This window comes from Ostrea edulis, chromosome 3, assembly GCF_947568905.1.
Source record: "Ostrea edulis chromosome 3, xbOstEdul1.1, whole genome shotgun sequence".
NCBI lineage: Eukaryota > Metazoa > Mollusca > Bivalvia > Ostreida > Ostreidae > Ostrea > Ostrea edulis.
The window spans coordinates 49,753,216-49,775,558 of NC_079166.1; the positions used below are offsets into that span (position 1 = coordinate 49,753,216).

Genomic DNA, 22,343 nt, shown 5'->3' on the forward strand with positions numbered 1-22,343 from the left:
ACCCCCGGGGGCCATGATCTTAACAATTTTGAATCTGCACTACATCAAAACACCCCCCTCCCCCCAAAAAACCCAAAAATACTTTGACCCCCTATTGTGGCCCCATTCGATCCCTGCGGGCCATGATTTTACAAATTTAGAATCTGTACTATATCAGGAAGCTTTCATATAAATCTCAGCTTTTCTGGCTCAGTGGTTCTTGGGAAGAAGATTTTTAAAGATTTTCCCTATATATTTGTATGTAAAACTTTGATCCTCTATTGTGGCCCCATCCAACCCCCGGGGGCCAGGATTTTAACAAACCTGAATCTGTACTATATCAGGAAGCTTTAATATAAATCTCAGCTTTTCTGGCTCAGTGGTTCTTGAGAAGAAGATTTTTAAAGATTTTTCCTTTGTATTTGTATGTAAAACTTTGATCCCCTATTGTGGCCCCATCCTACCCCAGGGGGCCATGATTTTAACAATTTAGAATCTGCATTATATAAGGAAGCTTTCATATAAATCTCAGCTTTTCTGGCTCAGTGGTTCTTGAGAAGAAGATTTTTAAAGATTTTCCCTATATATTTGTATGTAAAACTTTGATCCCCTATTGTGGCCCCATCCTACCCCAGGGGGCCATGATTTTAACAAACCTGAATCTGCACTATATCAGAAAGTTTTCATATAAATCTCAGCTTTTCTGGCTCAGTGGTTCTGGGAAGAAGATTTTTAAAGATTTTTCCTATATATTTGTATGTAAAACTTTGACCCCCTATTGTGGCCCCATCCAACCACTGGGGGCCATGATTTTAACAATTTAGAATCTGCACTACCTAATAAAGTTTATCTATAAATTTTATCTTTTCTGGCCCAGTGGTTCTTGAGAAGAAGATTTTTTAATGAACCTACCCTATTTTTACCTTTTCTTGATTATCTCCCCTTGGAAGGTGGCCTGGCCCTTTATTTTAACAATTTAGAATTCCCTTTACCTAAGGATGTTTTGTGCCAACTTTGGTTGAAATTGGCCCAGTGGTTGTTGAGAAGAAGTTGAAAATGTGAAAAGTTTACAGACGGACGGACAGACGGATGGACGGTGGAATACGGGTAATCAGAAAAGCTCACTTGAGCTTTCAGCTCAGGTGAGCTATAAATGGTCAAAAACCTATTGTGGTACATGTATATAATACACACCCCTTTCTAACACCAAACAATTCTTGAAAAAAAGTGCACATTTGGCAAAATATGGTAGGCAGGATTCTTCCGATTTTAAGCATTGTCAAAATTAAGCCATTCCTACTTTCCTAATCAGGAAAGCAAAACACCCTAGAAAACCTGATTTTGTCAAATTACTCCTCGATTTACGACAACAAACCCCATATTTCCACCCCGAATTTAAATTCCTGCAAAACCAATCACAAATTGTGACAACAAATAGTCATTGCTGATTTACCTCTGTACTTTGTACCTGGTCTACTTAATAGTTGGGCAAACACAGACCCCTGGACACACCAGAAGTGGATCAGGTGTCTAGGAGGAATAAGCATTCCTTGTCGACTGGTCACACCCGCTGTGAGCCCTATATCTTGATCAGGTAAACGGAGTTATCCATGGTCAAAATAAGTGTGCCAAGAACGGTCTAACAATCGGTATGAAACATGTCAGACAGCATTTTACTCAATGATAGGTTGTATTGGCAAACTAGATCGTTATAACAACCACAGAATTTGCGAAATGCTGACTTTAAATGAGACTGTTGAAACTCCTGGACCATCAACTTCTTGGTCAGTAGCTTGCCTCAATTTAAAAACTGACCAAACGCAGAACAAGCTCTTGCGTATCGAATCAGCAGGTGATAATGGAATATTGCTACACAAAATGGGAAGTTGACGATGGAGAAGTTAAAATCTTCCCATTTAATTGTCATAAAGTTGAGTTGTTAGTTTGCCGTTAATATCTAATTTCAATAGAATATATTAGTTTTTAACTTTTCGCTGAATAGTTTATGATTTTAATAAAATAAAATAGCATGTCTTTTGAATCATGTTTTCGAGTTTTGTTGAAGTTGATAGCGTATAAAACATACTTTTTGATGGTGTGTAAAGTATAGAATATTTTTTTTAAAAAGACAAATATTTAACTTCAAGAAAAACGTTGTGAATTTAGAGCATAAGAGAAAAACAAAAAAAACAAAAACAAAAAAAACGCCATGCGCAAAATCCTCCAAAAGTTGGGATGTATGCATTCTAAAGTTCTGTCTTCCACCTTATATAACAGAAAAATGTACCACTTCATTTACAATGAAGGGATTTCATATATTAAAAAAAAAAATACCTACCTTTTCTTCTGTCGACTAAAGCTTGCTCTTGGAGTTGTGGTTCCTGAATGTCTTTCTGGGCTTTTACGCTGTAATCGACGATAAATGACAAAGATGGCAATAATGAGGACAACGACAAAGACAGAACAGAGTACTGCTGCAACAATCACTCCCGCACTGGCACTATCATCTTGGTCATTGACTACACCTGTAACAAAAGTCACAGTTTCAGATTTCGACATTGTACACATTTACAGGTACATTTATGTGTATATAAAGAGGTAGATTTGTCAAGAACATGATTTAATCCTGCAAACTGATGCTGAATTTTTGCTGATTGAACATAGTACTCACACAGCCATACATATACCATGTTTCCTAATTTCATCTTGGTGGGACACATGATTTTGAAATTCACACTGGAAATCTCACGGTGTGCAGTTTTATCACACTTTTTAATTTTCTGAACATTTCCCCCAATCAATATTCAACTGTGGTATAGTTATCTCTTTGAATCGACAGTACAGCACAGACAGCATCAGAACTGTTCCAAGGCTATTAAAATTGACATCGCATTGATATGCAATTGTTTAAGATGTCCAACCAGTTGATTAGTATACTTGACAAATTCACATACTCCTAAATATGAGATTGAACTTAAATATGAGATTGAATTTTACATATCATAAGTCTTAATGATTTTCTAGAAAAAGTCTCTGATATACATTTTTATACAAAAGGCATTAAAAGAGAATGCAAATTGTATATAAATGCAGTGCAGTTGGAACTATCCTTGCCATATGGTTGATTTTATTCCAATAACAATAATCTTAATCGATGAAAACACATGTGCCATACAAGAATTGTTGTGTTTGCCTGTCCAGACCGTCTTTCCCATAGGAAATTCAGACATTGTACTTTCATTTTTAATGTTTACGGGAACTGGTCTGATTCTTCAACATGTGACACCTACTGCAACAAGACACCTCAATTTTGAAGGTTGTATCCTCATTAAAGACCCATGACTCTCACATTTAATGCCGACCATCCGGCGATGGAACAGTTACAACCTGTTTTAACAACTGTATACACGCAGTGCTATATCTGCATGTACCTCTTCACTATTGAAATGACCTGTAAATCTCTTATAAAGGAGAAAAACGGAATGATACTGACATCCTACGTACATCTACCACAAAAACTTGAATGTAAGATGATCGATTATGCTGAAGCACAATGACATCACTTTTTAAATGGGGGGACATTAGGGGAATATCCATAACAGTCCTTAATTGTTACAATTAAAACTAGTTTATATTAATTCACAGCTGTAAAATCTGCATACTTAATGTTCTTAATAATGTGTTATTTTCTCCATTGTACAAACTATTTAGTATTTTTGTAAATATTTTGTTAAATGCCTTCACTGTGGAAAATAATCATTGAATCTGTATTAAAGATACCACCTGTGACCTTTTCTCCACTCTCCATTGGAACAACAATAAATTATTGATGAAATTTTAAACATGTGGAACTACAGACGATTTAACAAAATTTTACCTGTGATGATGGGATCAGAATAAGCAGTGTCAGCGTATCCCCCCGCTGTGTAGGCTCTCAGTCGGACATAGTATTTTGTATTCTGTTTAAGAGGCCCATTACAGAACAGCACATTATTACAATAAGTCTCCACACCAATGTCAAACAATTTATAGCTCCGTGCCCCAGTGCTCCGAGTGGATCGAGCTTGACCACAGGAAGAAGTGGGCATGAAGAAGTCTGAACAGTTCCGAATGGTCTGGTAAGCCTTGACATTTGGGTTGACGTGGGCAGCCTTCCAGTCAGGCAGTGTGCTTGTTTTTATGTGCTCTTCATCAGGGTCTGTTGCTAAAATCACAGTGTAGGCTTGTATTTTTCCATATTTGTCAGAAAATGCGTTTGTGAAGTTGGCAGTAATGGTGGTAGGTGACACAGTTTGACCTCCTGAGGTCAGTTGTTTGGGTTTAGTTTGACTCAATGTCAAGCTGTCTTTGATGGGGGGATCTACAAATTTCATAAGGATAATCAATCACAAAAACATCCACACAAAAATTAATATCTTCATTTATCACTAGTCTTATTAAAATATATAACTCCCATTTTTAAGATTAGATAAGTTTATGACCTTAAAAGAATGATGAAGTACATGTATAAGATAGTGATTGACTTCTAAATAATAAGACTGTCTGATGAAACATCACAGCATTTTTTCCACCTCATTGTCCTGAATATGACAAGCATTCTAAAAGTATTGCATAAGCAATACATGTCCCTTACCGATGCCCCATTAATTGACAACTGTACTTGATATTTGAGAAAATGTAAATTTGATGTTGTTTGACCTTGAACTGTGACCCGATACATTGATACCAAGACACCATGTTTACCAGTGTCAAATTAATTTAACGTTTTGTTGTTCATACAGTTGATGTATGTAGTATTTATCAGGGGTGAAATTGTAGTAGTCTTTGCACAAAATACGTGGGCGAAACATCTAAATAATCGTGCAAATGGAACACAAACAACATACCAATATAACATTCATATCTGTACGTTAAGTTCTTATAAAGGACTTATACTACTTACTATCAACTGTTTGATGGTAGAAAAAGCGAAATGGGGGTCTGTGCATGGGTCCTCCCCCATCAGAGTATCTAAGGCTGCCCTTAGATCAGGGGGTCCAGGGATATTTTGACTTTAAGGAGGTATGCTACACCAGAGAAATTTGATGTAGATGAAAAGTGGAGGATATGTACAACAATATTTTGAAATTGAAATTTTTCAAATCTACTTTATTTTGTCAAAAAATACAGTTTTAGTATATAGTAATTTGAAAAAAATTTAAAACCCCTGCTGGACTTAAACCTGCGACCTACAATTTAGCAGTCGGTATGCTAACCTACTGAGCTACTCGGCTAGGTATTTAAATCGAAAAGGAAAAGTCAAAAGCTCATATTGATTTTTTCCTCCATGTTTTTAAAGGAAGTCAGCCATTATGAAGATGTATAGTACCTCCTTAAGAAGCTTTTCAGAAAATGAATTCTGTGAACTAAAGAACAAGGTACGGTTTTAGCCAAAATCTGCCCGGTCAAGAAAATTCACCAAAATACTAAATCTGGTATTTGAGAATGTGCCATTTATGAAAATGACCATTGTTATTCTTTATCTACCATAGCAGCTGTAATATATTCAACGGAAAACTCTATATTAAACTGACGATGTCACCAACTTTGACGTTAATTTTGATATAATATACAAGAGTTCTCCCCAAGCGATGTTTTGAGTAGGAAAATAAAAACTTTATCACACATAGAAGTATTAATTCTTAATAAATGCAAAATTATTAGTTTTGGTGCCGATTTGAATGGGTATTAAATGGAAATTGAACCCACATCAGATATGCCGCGCAGGGGCAAAAACTGCAGGTATTCGCGGAAAGCTTTTCTGGTGTGGAAAAATAATGGTCCGACACATTTATATACTGGGAACATCGATTTCTTATTTCTGTCTCCAACTTCCTTTATTGTGGCGGATTTTAAGGGAAATTATGTTTATATTTGTTAGTCTTGCGTGCATTTGGGAAAAAATGACAACATTAAGGGTGGCTCAAATTCAAATCACTGAATTTTATGTGAAGTTTGGGTTATCACCCAAGGAATGTAATTCTTCACGAATCGAAACACAATGGAATTCATTGGTATTTGTTTTTAATTGGTATACGCAATATCAGGGCTCGAAATTAACATATGCCCGTCAGTCTGTGACTGGTTAAAAGTATGGCGGACTGAATGACATTTGTTTTAGTCAGTCCGATGGGACTGGTTAATTTTCTAAAGCATCATTTTGGAAAATATACTTATGAAATTTTATACACACATTTGGCATGCTTCGATCTGTAGATATCAGACGAATCTGATTCGTAAATATAAATCCCACATTTAAGTGACGTTACACTAAATTGTCTGAGGCATTGTTAAATTTCATTTTAATAACATTAACGAAATATGTTTAATTATTTCTTGAAAACTCTGTTGGACTGGTAAAATTTTCTGCGGACTGGTTGAAATTATACCCCATCAGTCCGACTGGACTGGTGACATAAAAAGTTAGCTTCAAGCTCTGAATATTCCATGAACCTTGATGATAAAACATGATAAATGTATATTCTCAATATTATATGCGTGGTATTTGGAGCAAAATGTCATTTCATAGTCAGTAATGTGAAAAAAAATTCTCGTCAAATGCTCTATATTATTCCTTTGTGATATCATGATATTATGGTATCAAATCACTCTCCACTTTTTATATATAGTATGCATGAAGGTGATATTCAGATTACATTGTGACCTTGACATCATCCCTAATCTGAACAACTGATGCATTTTAAGATTTACTTCTGTGCATAATTGCATTGTACATAAAAAGTGGAAAAGTTCAGGTGTATCTGCTATGACCATGCAATAATATGAATTTTTCTGAGATATATTCCAAATATATTTAATATGCGTTTGAAAAGTGCTGGGAGCAAATTCTCTCTTGTATATTAACTGTATGGTATCTATAGGAATGTGGACAACCCCAGTAATTCGCAGATGACTGTTGATATGTTGTTAAATTATAGCATGTTCAGTTCGAGTATGCATTTGGTCCCAGAAATTTTTATGTAAAGGATTTTTATTTATTTCTGAATATATCAATAACAATTTAGCTGGCAACCTGCATGCACCCAAACTTTTGTTTACAAGTAGGGCCTCGATCTTTATGTTTTCAAAAAATAAAGTGTTACGTGATATTCCACCGACGTCACGGGAGGGGAATTTACGGTAGTTCAGTCACAGCCATCATATGGGTGTTCCACAATTGTAATTCTACTTGTAAATTTGAGGTGTAATTCTATCCCCAAATCATAGTGCATTTTACTATGGAAATCGTTAACCTAGTTACGACCTAGAATAGTTCCCGATATACTTAATAGGTTAAACCCAGAGTTCAAGGTCACAAGGTAAAAAAGGACATGATATGAAATGGTCTTGCCAATAAAAAATTATATACAAGATATGCAAGATCTACCTTTGTTCAGGGCATATTGAATAAGTAAGATTTTTTATTAAGAGTAGGTCAAATGTCCAGGTCAAGGTCACAAGATCACATACCATTGGATCACATGAAAGGTCTTGTTGTAAGGAATGTATATACAAAATATGAAAGCCCTACCTTAAATAGTTCAAGAGAAATTTTTAAAAATATTTCCTATATCAGTATATAAAAGTTTTATCCCCTTATTGTGGCCCCACCCTACCCTCGGGGTCCATGATTAAACAAACTTGAATCTACTCTGTCATGAAGCTTTCATTTAAATTTCAACTTTTCTGACCCTGTGTTTCTTGAAAAGATGATTTTAAAGATTTTCCCTATATAATCGCATGTAAAACTTGGATTCCCTATTGTGGCCCCATCCTGCTCCCTGGGGCCATGATTTTAACAAACTTGAATCTGCACTATGTAAGGAAGCTTTCATATAGATACATGTATCAACTTTTCTGGCCCAGTGGTTCTTGAGAGGAAGATTTTTAAAGATTTTCCCCATGTATTTGTATGTAAAAGTTTGATCTCCTATTGTGGCCCCACCTTAACCCCAGGGGCCACGATTCGAACAAACTTGAATCTGCACTATGTTAGGAAGCTTTCATGTAAATTTAAGCTTTTCTGGCCTAGTGGCCTTCTTACTCTACATCACTATGCATTTTGTTTTTCAGACACATGTGTTGTTGAAGAGAATATTTTGAAAATTTCATAAAGTTTTGGCAGTTTTTGCCCCACCCATAAGGCCTGGGGTTGCAGGAGTCCTGAAATTTACAATTTATGCCCCCTTGTCCAAAAGATGCTTCATACCAAATATGAAAGGAATTGGAATGGTACTTATCAAGAAAAAGTTAAAAATGTTCCAATTGTTAACGCATGATGACGGATGAAGATCAATTGCAATATGTCACCCAAGTTTTACTCAGGTGACCTAAAAATGTTCAATTATTAATGCATGATGGATGACACACAACGACGGACGACAACAAATTGCAATAGGTCACCTAAAAATCAGCGTGTTACTGAAGGTCCATGTATGAAATGAAATTTTATTATACATGAAGTTGCTATAGAAATTGACTTACTATAGGTGCGTAGAACAATCTCAAACCTCTTTGGAACATTTTCTATTACAGTGCTTGCAGACACCTACATCAAAAAATGAGTAATTCAATGTAAAAAAAGAAATACTGAATATACTTTGTCAAGTTCAAGACTCCCATCACATCTATATTAATCACTTAACTCTATAGTACTTGAAGCATTGTGAAAATTTTGTAAGCTCACATAAAATACATGTAATTACTGTTGTTCATATCAGACAGTTTTAAATTAAAAATCTCCTAGGGATATTTCATTTCCAATTTTGATAAAAATTGCCACTGGACAGGTCAGAAATGTCAGCAGGTTCTTGACATAATTATCAGTGAAATTACTACAGAGATATTATCAAAAAAGGTCAGTTTCTACATGTATTTATGAAATTAGTGGTTCGTAAGTGTATGATAGATACATGTAGCATATTAAACTGTGTTAAAGTGTATTTATCAATTTTACATACAACTAAACAATTTTTTTGTTCCTTTCATCAATAAATTTATTTTCTTTTCATCATCCCGACCCAGTGCCACGTTGATCTACAATTACTAGATAATGCTAGGCAAGTTCCAAATGACCACCTAGCTGGGAACAAACGGTTCGCAGTTTTATTAGAACAAACAGTTCGTAATTTTATTGGGAACAAACAGTCTGCAGTTTTATTAGAACAAACAGTTCACAATTTTATTGGGAACAAACAGTTCGCAGTTTTATTAGAACAAACACTTCTAGCTTCTACATGAGAACAGAACGATTTGGTCTGGGAACAGAACGCTATGGCCTGGGAACAGAATGCTAATTTTATTTTACAACTATTAAAACCGTACTTGATATTCTTAACGATAAATTCAAAATGCATGTAATCATTTTCTCCATTGTACAAATTATTTACGATATTTTATCCATTAACTGCGGAAAATAGGCAACCTGTATTAAGAGACCACCTGTCATATGTGACCTTTTTTCCATTCTCCGTTGGACGGTCTCTTAATACAGGTTTGACTGTACTTATGAAATCTTATACAAACATTTGGTATAGATCTACTTCGATCTGCAGATATCAGACGAATCTGATTCATAAATTATAAATCCCACATAAGTGTTACAATATTGTCCGAGGCATATTGAGTTAAATTTCATTTTCATAACATTAACAGAATATGTTTAAATATTTCTGGAAAACTCTGTTGGACTGGTAATTTTTTCTGTGGACTGGTTGATATTATACCCCATCAGTCCAGTTGGACTGGTGACATAAAAAGCTAGCTTCAAGCCCTGCAAACTTAAAACAATCCACGCTGTAGGTTATATTTCCATCGTTACATCGTGGCTTACATACTCCATCATCACATAATATTTATATTACAAATCGCATTTTCGTCTATGAACCAACCAATTTCAGTACGCAAGACAATCCGTTCATATTGACTATGAACGGATTATGAACTAGCTTAAAGCACGCGACTGAGAGAGCGTAATGATTTGAAAAAATACAACATGTGTTACAAATATCTTGCAAAGTCACACCTCGGATTAAGATTGTGAACTTACTAGGGCTGGGTATCGTTTGGAAAATTTCGATACGATACTTATTGCAATACAGAGAGACGATATGCGATACGTATTGACGATACAATATATTTACACTTAAATTTGAGGATTAAAATGATTAAATAATGACAAAAGTAAAGCTTCACCTATTCTTTTTGTTTCATATCCATATAGTGTTAGCTTGAATTAATCTGTCACAAAAGACATAAAATTATTATCTATTTGCCTTTATCAATATTGTTACCGTATTTTTCTCTTCACGAAAACAAGGGCATCCACTTGCTCTGGCTTTAAATAAGCCCTAGTTGCTGATACAATATCTCCCACTCTGAGTATAAGGCAGCAGAGGAAATTATTTTCAGGATGAATATTCACAAATGAATTAAAACTTCATTTATTTGTTCAAATACTTCTTCATACAAAAATTGTGACTGCAGATCACGTTCGACTTTAGTCGCTACATTATTCATCGATAGATTTCTCGCCATTTTTCTGGCAGTTAGCTTTATGTCATTGCAAATGTGTTGTTAATTTAGTTGTACCACCAGAGCTTGCGACCTCTGTTCCACAAACGTTACACTTTTATTTTTTCAAACTACTATAATATATACGGTATCGTCACCATGCGCAATTTCGACACATGTTTGCGTTGTATGCAGTCATGGAGCAAATGACATTTAGATAGTTTGTTCGTATATTTTCAATTTATTTGTTAACTCGTTCATGAAATCTCGCTGTAAGATACATTAATAACTACTCTTAATATATTAAACGATACGGGACTAGCTGTATCGGTTATCGCATCGCTCAAAAATACCGATGTATATCGATAATCGATATATTGATCCAGCCCTAGAACTTAAGTGGATTATCATCCCAATCTTGTGGTCTCCTAAATACCGATGTATATTGATAATTGATATACTGATCCAGCCCTAGAACTTAAGTGGATTATCATCCCAATCTTGTGGTCTCCTAGCTCCAAAATACATTGCACCGTGCAATGTTGATAAAAGGCAGGGTAAGACGAAGTGTGACGTCATGTCTATGTTTTGACGTACGTCACAATACGACTGTGACATAGGTGGATCTTAGGAGTTCGTTTTATGCAACAAAATATTTCCTGACTTATAAACACAAGCAATGTAAAGAAATAGTGATTAAATAAATGAATATAAATATAAGAAATGAACATCACTTTTGAGCTGTTCATGGTCAGTATGAACGGATTTGGATTTGAGGCAAATTCTGTGAATCGCGCTAGCAACCATGAACAGCTCAAAAGTGATGTTCATTTCTTAAGTGACTTACATACTCCATCATCACATAGTGGCTTACATACCATATTGAAAGGCCAGAAGCTTACAATATATGTAAATTAATAATAGATGTTGAAGAACTTACTTTAAATGTATACTTGAGTCCAGCTTTGAGGGATGTGAATTTTCTTCTTATGGTTTGTGCTATAATGAGTTCTGATGTCACAGTGATGTCCATCTGACCCTGATCCATAAAATGACCCTAAACAAAATAGTATTTCTAGACTATAACTTTCATATTTACATATTATATAATGTATATTCTTTGACTACGAGATAGGCTGCCACAGTTTATGTTAAAGTCATATATATATGTTTAGCAGATTTTTCTCAGAAAGTACACAAAATCTTAGTACTATATATTTTGGTGCAATATCATTGAACAAGTGTATCAAATGATGTCTATGAAATCGGTACTTTCAAATTTGGTGAATTTTTCTCATTCACCAAAATAACCCCCAAAAAACACCAGTATTTCCAGCCCGCCCGAGATATACGATATTTTGTAAATTTGATTTCCAGCACGCCTGTGCATTTATAAATTTGATTTCCAGCCCACCCAAGATATACAGTATTTTGTAAATTTGATTTCCAGCCTGCCTGAGATATACTGTACAGTACAGTATTTTGTAAATTTGATTTCCAGCATGCCCGGGATATACAGTATTTTGTAAATTTGATTTCCAGCATGCCCGGGATATACAGTATTTTGTAAATTTGATTTCCAGCATGCCCGGGATATACAGTATTTTGAAAATTTGATCTTCAGCATGCCCGGGGTATATGGTATTTTGTAAATCTGATGTCCAGCATGCCCGGGGTATATGGTATTTTGTAAATTTGATGTCCAGCATGCCCAGGGTATATGGTATTTTGTAAATTTGATGTCCAGCATGCCCGGGGTATATGATATTTTGTAAATTTGAGACCACAAATTGTCAGATTTCTAAATATTTCACCACTCACAATTTCATCCTCAGCAGTGTACACAATGTGATATGAGCGGATGATTCCATTGGGGTTCCTGGGGGGTGACCAGCTCACATTTACTGTTCTTGGTGAAATCTCAACCACATTCAAGTTCTGCACTGAAGAAGGAGCTAAAACAGACAAAAAGCATTCAACAACAAAAATTTACCCTCTCATCTTTACTTTTAATCTATTTGAATTTGAAGGCAAACATAAAAATCATAATATTTGGGTTGCTGACCAGCTTCCTCTGTCCTGGATGAAATGAACAGGAGGCTGCGTTTGTCTCCAGCAATGGCCTGAATAACAAATTGGTAATTTGTGTATGGATTCAGGGGACCAAACTCTAGCACAACTTTTGTCTGATTGGCTGGCTTGGTCTGAAATCCACAGTTATCGGTGCAAGTCACATTGTAGAGCTCTACATTACCAGGTGGTTTGTGGATTGTAAGCTTGATATAATTAGCTGTCTTTTCTCTCTCAACATAAGGTATCTCTGGCTCTGAAACAAAATTACAGAACCAGTGGCTATAATTATAAAACATGACTCCTTTTCAAGGCGAATTTCAATAGATGTCCATAATATATCTAGGAATTTTTGTGGAGTTGATACCCAGATATAACATGAAAATCCTCCATAAACAAGAGAAACTAATCTCCTATAATGAATAACTGAAATAAAGACACAGTGTACTCTGCATACATTAAAATTAACGGGACCAGTTTTCATTTTAAGTTCAAAATAAATGCAGTCCTTTTCTTCATTTTGATTCCAATCTATGCAAAGCTGAATGAAATTAGTCATTCAACAATTTTTGTATTTACATGTAGTACATCATATGAAGTTACATGTACAGTACGTTGTCCATTCTAAAATGGATATTGAACCCAGGTAATGATCAGTATTGGAATTCACAATGCTGCTGCGGCAGTAATTCAGAATAGGGTAGAACGCATTTTCTTGCATGATGAAGCCAAGATTGAACAACAATCACCAAATCTACCTTTAGAATTTTAAGTTGTTTCCATAAAAACATGCAACTGAAACATCTCAAACAAAGAACTGTGCTAGGGACATCTACCTGAATGATTATACTCATCGTCTATGATGACAACTGATGCGGAGTATGTCCAGAGTAGTTTAAAGTGTTTTGAAGAAAACACAAAATTGGAAGGAAATATAAGTCTTAGAATAAAGGGATTTAAGAAACAGTAGAATCAATAGAAGCTCTTCCATAGAAAATAACAGACCATAATAAGGAACAGTGGAATTAATAACATCTTCCATTACATATATGCCCCCCTGGTGCATAATTGAATAGGGTTATACACATGCTTCATTTAACTGATAGTAGTATCACCAATTTAAAATATTGAGCAGACAATATCTTCCTATGTCAAGAATGGATTGACCATGTGACCTAAATATCAACAGGGGTCATCTACAACTTATGCTGTACCAGTGCACCGAGTTTGGTGTCAATCAAGCAAATAATTCTTAAAATATAGGACACAATATATTACTATGTCCACTTTAACCCTTGACCATGTGACCTCAAAATCAATAGGGGTCATCTTCTCCTGAAGATGTACCAGTGTACCAAGTTTGATGTCTGTCAAGCAAAGGGTTCTCTAAACATTGAGCAGACAGTATATTCCTATGTCCAGTTTGACCCTTGACCTTTGATCATGTGACCTCAAAATCAAGAGGGGTCATCTTCTCCTGAATATGTACCAGTATACCAAGTTTGATGTCTGTCAAGCAAAGGGTTCTCAAGATGGTTTTCAAGTGAATGGTTCTCAAGACATTGAGCAGACAACATGTGGTCTACCGACCGACATGTGCAAAGCAATATGTCCCTCTTCTTTGAAGAGGGGCATAAAAACTATTAAAAAAATAAAAATATGTCGCTCCTGCACTATGCATAAATGGGATGGCAAAATAACAAAATTTAGAGAAATTAAGTAAATCTATTGTCTTTATAATTGTTGCAAAAGTTAGATTGAGTACAGAAGATTTACCAGTGCGTATCTGTATAACTTTTGACTGACTGTACTGGTTCCCACTGACTGCAGTCACTTTGATGCTGTACTTGGTCCCGCCCTCCAGACCCGAAAACATCACACTAAGATTTGTGTCATTTCTGTTCTTCTTCACTACTTCTGAACTAGGTATCAGCTCAAATTCATAAAACTCATAGTAATTGTCAGTCTCTGTATATAACACAGTGATGTTTTTGCTGCCAACACTTCCTTCTGATAAAACTGCATCTATTTCTGGTCCTGAAACAAGAAGGCCTTACCAGTCATTTGAGCATCACACAATGTAGCTTATTAGATGTGTTATGTCTAAACGGAGCAAGCAGTTGAGAACTGGATGTCCTGATAGTCAAAAAAGATGTCAAATTCTTGACTATCCTTTGTGCCAAGTATAGGCTGCTGTTATCTCCAAATTGTTAAGTTATGAAACAGATATTTCTTTTTATAATAGTGACCATGACCTCGATTCAGGGGTCATGGTACACTGGCCATTGTAAGTAAGCTTTGTACTATGGCTGAATTAGATGTTTAGGAGTAAAGAGAATTTTTATATAAGTAATTCATCTTCAATTTATCAGTCAAGCTCCACTTTGGTGCTAGAACCACTATTACAGGCCCTACCACAATAAACAATACTCTGGGGTTACCAGTTTTATAATTATGGTAGATCATTTACTGAATTAAATGACTCCCTGCCTTACGTGAAAAGCGACCATACTTTTCAGCCCTAAAACTATAGTTAGACTACTGTAAACGACTTTGAGTTAACCCCGCACAAAATGGGTACTGGTAACTGCATTTAATCTTGTATGATGTTAGTAAGTGAGAAAAGATGACACTCCAAGTCAAAGTCCCACTAAACAATATAAATATAATCAAAGTGACAAAAAAAAAACTTCATTCAGGTGTTTCAGCATCTGGAAAACCCAGATTTAAAATCTCTGTAAATTCTAAATAATATTGACGATTCTAATGTGTCTGGGAGTTCTAAATGGCAAAGGCACAATACTAACGTTTACATGTATTAAAGTTAGCTGAAGAATCAACACGGTTATCAACAATATCCACAAGCTGACAAAACTACCACATATTCTTTGTGATAGTTCTAAATAAATATCTATAATATCAATTGAACATTATATTTTCAGCTGATTTTTTTATGCCTACATGAATTTGTAATGATACAATATTTCTTATTAACTGAATATTCATGTACATGTATGTTTTGATTAACAAAATTGAGCAAAGATGATAAAAGGGGTTTTCAATTCAAGTGTATTAATTTCCTTGAAAGCAAAAGGTTTGATAATCTGTGATTGCATTAATAATCTATCTTAATAATCTGTGCTTTTATCATGAGACTCCCTGTTAAATATGACTTTTTTTCTCCTAGTCCCTTGCAAGAACACATATGACAGAATAGTAATATTAGAGGAAATCATATTAGAAAAAAAAGTTAAAAAAAAAAATGGCAGAAATGTCACATGTGACCTTAATTCAGACACATAAGATAATTTTTGGAAATTGGGTGGATGCGCAGTAGAGGGAAGAAAGGCTCATATTTAGTTATTTTCAGTGGTTCTTGAGAAGATTTTTAAGTGACCCATTTTTGTGATTATCTCCCTTTGAAGCCCTTCATTTGAACAAACTTGAAAGCCCTACACTCAAGCATGCTTTTTGGCAAGTTTGGTTGAAATTGGCCCTGTGGTTCTGTAGAAGAAGTCTAAAATGTAAAACGTTTACAGAGAGACGACGGACAACAGACGATCAGAAAACCTCACTTGAGTTTTTAGCTCAGGTGAGCTAAATAAAAAAAAAAAGACCTAATTACTGAAAATTACAGTATATGTCTCTCATTTGTCATTCATCAGAATACAAAAATTAATTTATCATTATTTGCATTCATACTTCCATAAACATCAATTAGTATTAAATCAATACTTACGAACATATACAATCAAATGCACAGATTTGGAGACAGACTTTTGTACAGTACTGTAGATAGAGACATTATAGGGATGTCCAGAAGTAAGTCCAGTGATGGTGTAGTTGACACTAAGATCTGATGAGTTTGCCAAGATTTTGACAGTGTTTGCAGCACCATCTATGAGACTGATGTAGGTCAGGATCCAGCTCTCAACAAAGGTTGTGTTACTGCTGTATGTCCAGTTGAGAGAAATGCTGTCATTACTAATGCCTGCTACCAGTACATCACTTGGAGGTAGGGGGGCTGTAAAACAGATACATTTTAATACATTTCCTTTTTACCTCTGACTGAAAGTACATTTAACTTTAATAATGCAATTTCTTTTATTTCAATGAAATGGCACCATTCTCAATGATCCAAATTATCTAAAAATAGTTTTGCCCGCAGCTTTGTAACTCCTGCAGATTTATATTTTCAGTTTTAGTCCATGAAGTCATAATTCTGTGCAATGAAAATTCTTTTAGGTCATTTCATCATCATCACTCCAACTTAATTCCTTAAAATTCTACATGAGTCAGCATGTGTATTTATGGTCAATATCAAACTTGCTCAAACTGTTTTTATTTCAAACTGTAAATTATTACTCTAGAATACATGGTGTTTTTGGTAAATGTATTGGTAGTTTTCCGTCCATTTCCTTAAAAATTGTCAACATTTCAGTTAGTTATTCAAAAGGAAATAACATGCCTCATGCATCAATCACTTCATGTTTTTGCAACATTAAAATATATCGTCGACTGCCCTATTTCGGTGACTGACCAGAATCAGTGACCTTTTGTTTACGTGTGCGTGTTGTCGTTTCTGGGTGTAGATTGCGTCATCAATTTCACCATAGTGTTTGCAAACATATATAGAGTAGGTCTTCAATTTTTTTCCGAAAATGAACTACTAGAAGGAGAGTATGCAAAAAATCAACACGAGCACCCCAAAAATAAGCCCATTTACTTATTACTTTTTCAAGCAAAACTTCAAATTGATATAAAATACACCAAAAGTCTAGAATTCTACACTATGTTATTTTATTCATTGACGTTTAGTTGCACCTTCCTCCTGTATATACATTTTAACAGTTACAAACTTTTGGCCAACCTATATTAACAATGGTCACCGAATAGGTGACGTCACCGTTTTAGGACCACAAAGTGACATTTTTTTGGTTACGAAAATATATTCAATTAACGTACCAATGAATTTGGAATTTTTGGATGAAAGTAAAGGAATTTAATTACTTTAAAGGTAGGTGTGTAATTTATTTATTTATTCCAAGTGATTAATGAGAAAATTGCGGTTTATCACTAAGGTCACCGAAACTGGTCAGTCGACGATATATAAATTAACATGACAATCTTATCATGATTATAAATTAACATGACAATCTTATCATGATTATAAATTAACAGAACAATATTATCATGATTATAAATTAACATGTCAATCTTATCATGATTTATGAACAGGACCCATTCTTTCAGAATTTAAGCCAAACAGGTGTTAAAAATAGTGATCTTTAGCCATTTAAAAAAAACAACCAAGATGTGTTTGTGAAACACTAAGTCCCCAGTGGCAACAAAGATAAAAAAGAAAAGTCTTTTCATAAGGAAGCTACAAACAAAATATGAAAGCCCGACCTTAAACAGATAAGGAGCTATGGCCTAGGTTAGGTTTTCTTAAAAGTAGGTCAAAATCAATGATCAAGGTCACAAACTTTGGTACCAAAAACACTAGAACTTTAATACAGGGGCATCAAAGCAGCAGGAAGTTCACATTTGTCATGTTGTACATCATAATTCACTGCTAAACTAACAAGAGGCTCACAGGCCTTATCAAAAGCATCACTTAGGTCCCGAGGGTACGAAATCTAGAAAAAAATTCCTGTTCTGAATATCTAATGGTCAATTGTTAACATATTTGTTCACTGACCAATTTGGTCCCACCCTCGTACCAAAACCCCTACCCCTGGGATCATGAAATTTACAATTTTGATCAAGAGTTATCTCTGCTCCTTCTAAATATCCATTTAGTTTTAATTCAGTATCACTAGCATTAAAGAAGATGTTTTTCAAATGTTTTACACATAAATACTACATATACCAAATTTGGCCCCACCCTGGAGCCAGAACCTCTATCCTGGCAATCATGAAATTTACAATTTTGGTAGAGGCCTTCCTGCTCTACATCACTATGCATTTAGTTTTTCTTACACATGTGCACTTGTAGATAGAAGATTTTTGAATATTGGTCAATTTTTGACAGGTTTTGTCCTGCCCCTAAGGCCCTGGGGGTGCAGGAGTCCTGAAATTTACAATTTATGACCTCTTTGTCACAAAGATGCTTCATACTAAATCTGAAAAGAATTGGAATCATATTACTTATCAAGAAGAAGTTAAAATTGTTCAATTGTTAATGCAAGGCCCCACCCTGAGATCAAAACCCCTACCCCTGGGATCATGAAATTTACAATTTCAGTAAAGGGCCACCTGCTCATTCTAAATATCCATTTACTTTCAATTTCGTTGTTCTTACACATGTGTGGTTGCAGAGATTTTTGAAAATTGATCCATTTTAAACAGTTTTTGCCCTGCCCCTAAGGCCCCGGCGGAGCAGAAATCCTGAAATTTACAGTTTACGTCTCCCTTGTCCCAAAGAAGCTTCATACCAAATTTGAAAAGAATTGGAATGGTAGTTATCAAGGAGGTGACCTAATTATCATAGGTCTAAGAGAAATTAAAATTATTTGGTAATATCAGACCCACCCGCATCTCTGTAACAATGTGCATCAACCAACTTTATCCTTAAATGAATAAAATAAAAAATTTCTCTCGATGCTAAAAAATAAATCTGGAATCCCAACCAATTTAGATTCTCCCATCTGTAAAACGTTTGACTATGTCTGGGTCATCCTGACATTTTGTTGTTCCAAATATTTCATCGCGATAGCGTTAATATCTGTACAGATATGAAAAGGCACAATGATTATTTTGCCACCACAAATTGAGGGAGATTTTTCCAATACTTCCTCTATGCTGAAACTGTTTAAAAGTACTGTGTTTTGAATTTTAAAACATCCTTGTCTATTTTTATTAAATAAAAAGAAAAAAATCTGTCCTTCCTTATCTAATTTTGACAAAATTGGTCTGAGAACCAAGTAATATTAATTTACAGATGTATGTAGTTTTAAATTACAGTCAGAACTACAAGTATCGGGCCAAATTAGACTACAGTCAGAACTACAGGTATGTGTATAGGGCCAAATTAGACTACAGTCAGAACTACAGGTATCGGGCCAGATTAGACTACAGTCAGAACTACAGGTATAGGGCCAAATTAGACTACAGTCAGAACTATATGTATAGGGCCAAATTAAACTACAGTCAGAACTACAAGTATAGGACCAAATTAAACTACAGTCAGAACTATGTGTATAGGGCCAAATTAGACTACAGTCAGAACTATATGTATAGGGCCAAATTAGATTAGTCAGAACTACAAGTATAGGGCCAAATTAGACTACAGTCAGAACTACAAGTATAGGGCCAAATTAGACTACAGCCTGAACTACAAGTATAGGACCAAATTAAACTACAGTCAGAACTATATGTATACGGCCAAAATAGACTACAGTCAGAACTATATGTATAGGGCCAAATTAGATTAGTCAGAACTACAAGTATAGGGCCAAATTAGACTACAGTCAGAACTACAAGTATAGGGCCAAATTATATTACAGTCAGAACTACAGGTATAGGGCTAAATTAGATTACAGTCAGAACTATGTGTATCTGTATAGGGCCAAATTAGACTACAGTCAGAACTACAGGTATAGGGCCAAATTAGATTAGTCAGAACTACAAGTATAGGGCCAAACTAGATTAGTCAGAACTACAGGTATAGGGCCAAATTAGATTAGTCAGAACTACAGGTATAGGGCCAAATTAGATTACAGTCAGAACTACGTGTATAGGGCCAAATTAGATTGCAGTCTGAACAACAAGTATAAGGCCAAATTAGATTAGTAAGAACTACAGGTATAGGGCCAAACTAGATTAGTCAGAACTACAGGTATAGGGCCAAATTAGATTACCGGTAGTCAGAACTACAAGTATCCGGCCAAATTAGATTACAGCCTGAACTACAGGTATCGGGCCAAATTAGACTACAGTCAGAACTATAGGTATAGGGCCAGATTAGATTACAGTCTGAACTATATGTATAGGGCCAAATTAGATTACAGTCAGAACTACAGGTATCGGGCCAGATTAAACTAATCAGAACTACAGGTATCGGGCCAGATTAAACTAGTCAGAACTACAGGTATCGGGCCAGATTAGACTACTTGTGACCCTACTTATTTTACTGTACACACATACATACAGAATGTTCATTTAAATATAAAGTACACTGATATATTATGGAAATTTATACCATATAAGTACATCAACAGTAAGCAATGTTTTCACGAACAAAAAGTTATGGCTGGTTTCAATATGTACACAACAGAGGATTTTGCTGTTTAATAAAACATAATTTACTTACGCATTAAGGCAGACACCACTGATGGTGGACTCATCTCTGAATGGCTGACTGCGAACACTACCATCTCATACAACAGCCCGGGGAAGAGAGAAGAAAGCTTGATTTGAGTGTCATTGCTGACATTCTTCTTCCACTGACTATATGTACTGTGGAGACGTGCACGATACCAGACAAAGTAGCTGTCCTGTAGGCTGTCATTTTCCGGAAGCCAAGTTAGGACAATGTCATCCTGAGATGCAGTATAAGTTAAATTCATCACCTTGTCGGGTTCTACAACACAAAAATTTTTAACTTATGTTATTCATTACCAACTACAGATGCTTCTTCTCAACATTATTTCCCTTAATTACATTGTTGGGGACAGTTGCAAGATTGCTGGCACAGTAAATGTGAAAGACAGTCAGCTATTACATTCTCTGTACTTGGTACATGACTACCAGTATGTACAGCCGCTTAAACGTTCTTCTTTCCCATTTTCAATTTGCTCATCATTCACCACAATAGGGGATTTTTTACATGCAAATGAATGAAGAAAATCTATAAAAATCTTCTCAAGAACCACTGGGCTATAGTGTTAAATCTAAAGCAAACTAGTATGGCGCCATGCCCTTTTTAATTGCACCATGCCCTTATGAATTTTTAAAAAATATTTGTTAATATAAACAATTGTTCTTTATTTCTCAAGGTTGATTAAAAAGTTTAAAATCAAGGCAGCAAGTATTAACTTTTAAAGAGGCTAAATGATTATTCTATTACTATCATAGTATGATACAATGAAAGTGCCCCGAAATTGTTTTGCCGCAACGAAAAGTGCCCTTTTGAACATATGATATGTGTGCCCTCTCTAGATCCTAGATTTAACATTAGTTTAGGAAAGTAAAAATTTACATGAAAGCTTACTGACATAGTGCAGATTCAAGTTTATTAAAATCATGACTCCCGGGGATAGGATGGGGCCACAATAGGAGATCAAAGTTTTACATAGAAATATATAGGGAAAATCTTTAAAAACCTTTTCAAGTTTGTTTAAACCATGACCCCCGGAGGTATGTTGGGGCCACAATAGGGGACGAAAGATTTACATGTGAATATATACGAGGTAAAATCTTTCTCTCAAGAACCACTGGACCAGAAAAGTTTAAATTTACAAGAAAGCTTCCTGAAATAGTGCACATTCAAGTTTGTTAAAACCATGACCCCCAGGAGTAGGGTGGGGCCACAATAGGGGATCAAAGATTTACATGGGAATATATAGGGAAAATCTTTTAAAATCTTCTTATCAAGAACCACTAAGCCAGAAAAGTTTACATTTACATGAAAGCTACCCGACATAGTGCAGATTCAAGCTTGTTAAAACCATGGTCCATGGGGGTAGGGTGGGGCAACTATAGGGGATCAAAGTTTTACATGCAAATATATAGGGAAATTT

At 35.2% G+C, this 22,343-nt stretch overlaps 1 protein-coding gene across 2 annotated transcripts in view; it reads right to left on the minus strand.

The window, feature by feature from the left end:
• LOC125676005 (tyrosine-protein phosphatase 10D-like) overlaps positions 1-22,343 on the minus strand; it is a 99,367-nt gene that overhangs the window by 26,074 nt on the left and 50,950 nt on the right. For both annotated transcript variants that reach the window (XM_048913877.2, XM_048913878.2), the window contains exons 14-22: positions 20,915-21,184; positions 16,340-16,624; positions 14,377-14,637; positions 12,596-12,856; positions 12,352-12,485; positions 11,471-11,587; positions 8,503-8,566; positions 3,857-4,339; positions 2,318-2,504 (exon numbers count right to left, since the gene is read on the minus strand). In XM_048913877.2, the coding sequence (XP_048769834.1) occupies positions 2,318-2,504; positions 3,857-4,339; positions 8,503-8,566; positions 11,471-11,587; positions 12,352-12,485; positions 12,596-12,856; positions 14,377-14,637; positions 16,340-16,624; positions 20,915-21,184 (2,062 nt within the window). The remainder of the gene's footprint in view (positions 1-2,317; positions 2,505-3,856; positions 4,340-8,502; positions 8,567-11,470; positions 11,588-12,351; positions 12,486-12,595; positions 12,857-14,376; positions 14,638-16,339; positions 16,625-20,914; positions 21,185-22,343) is intronic.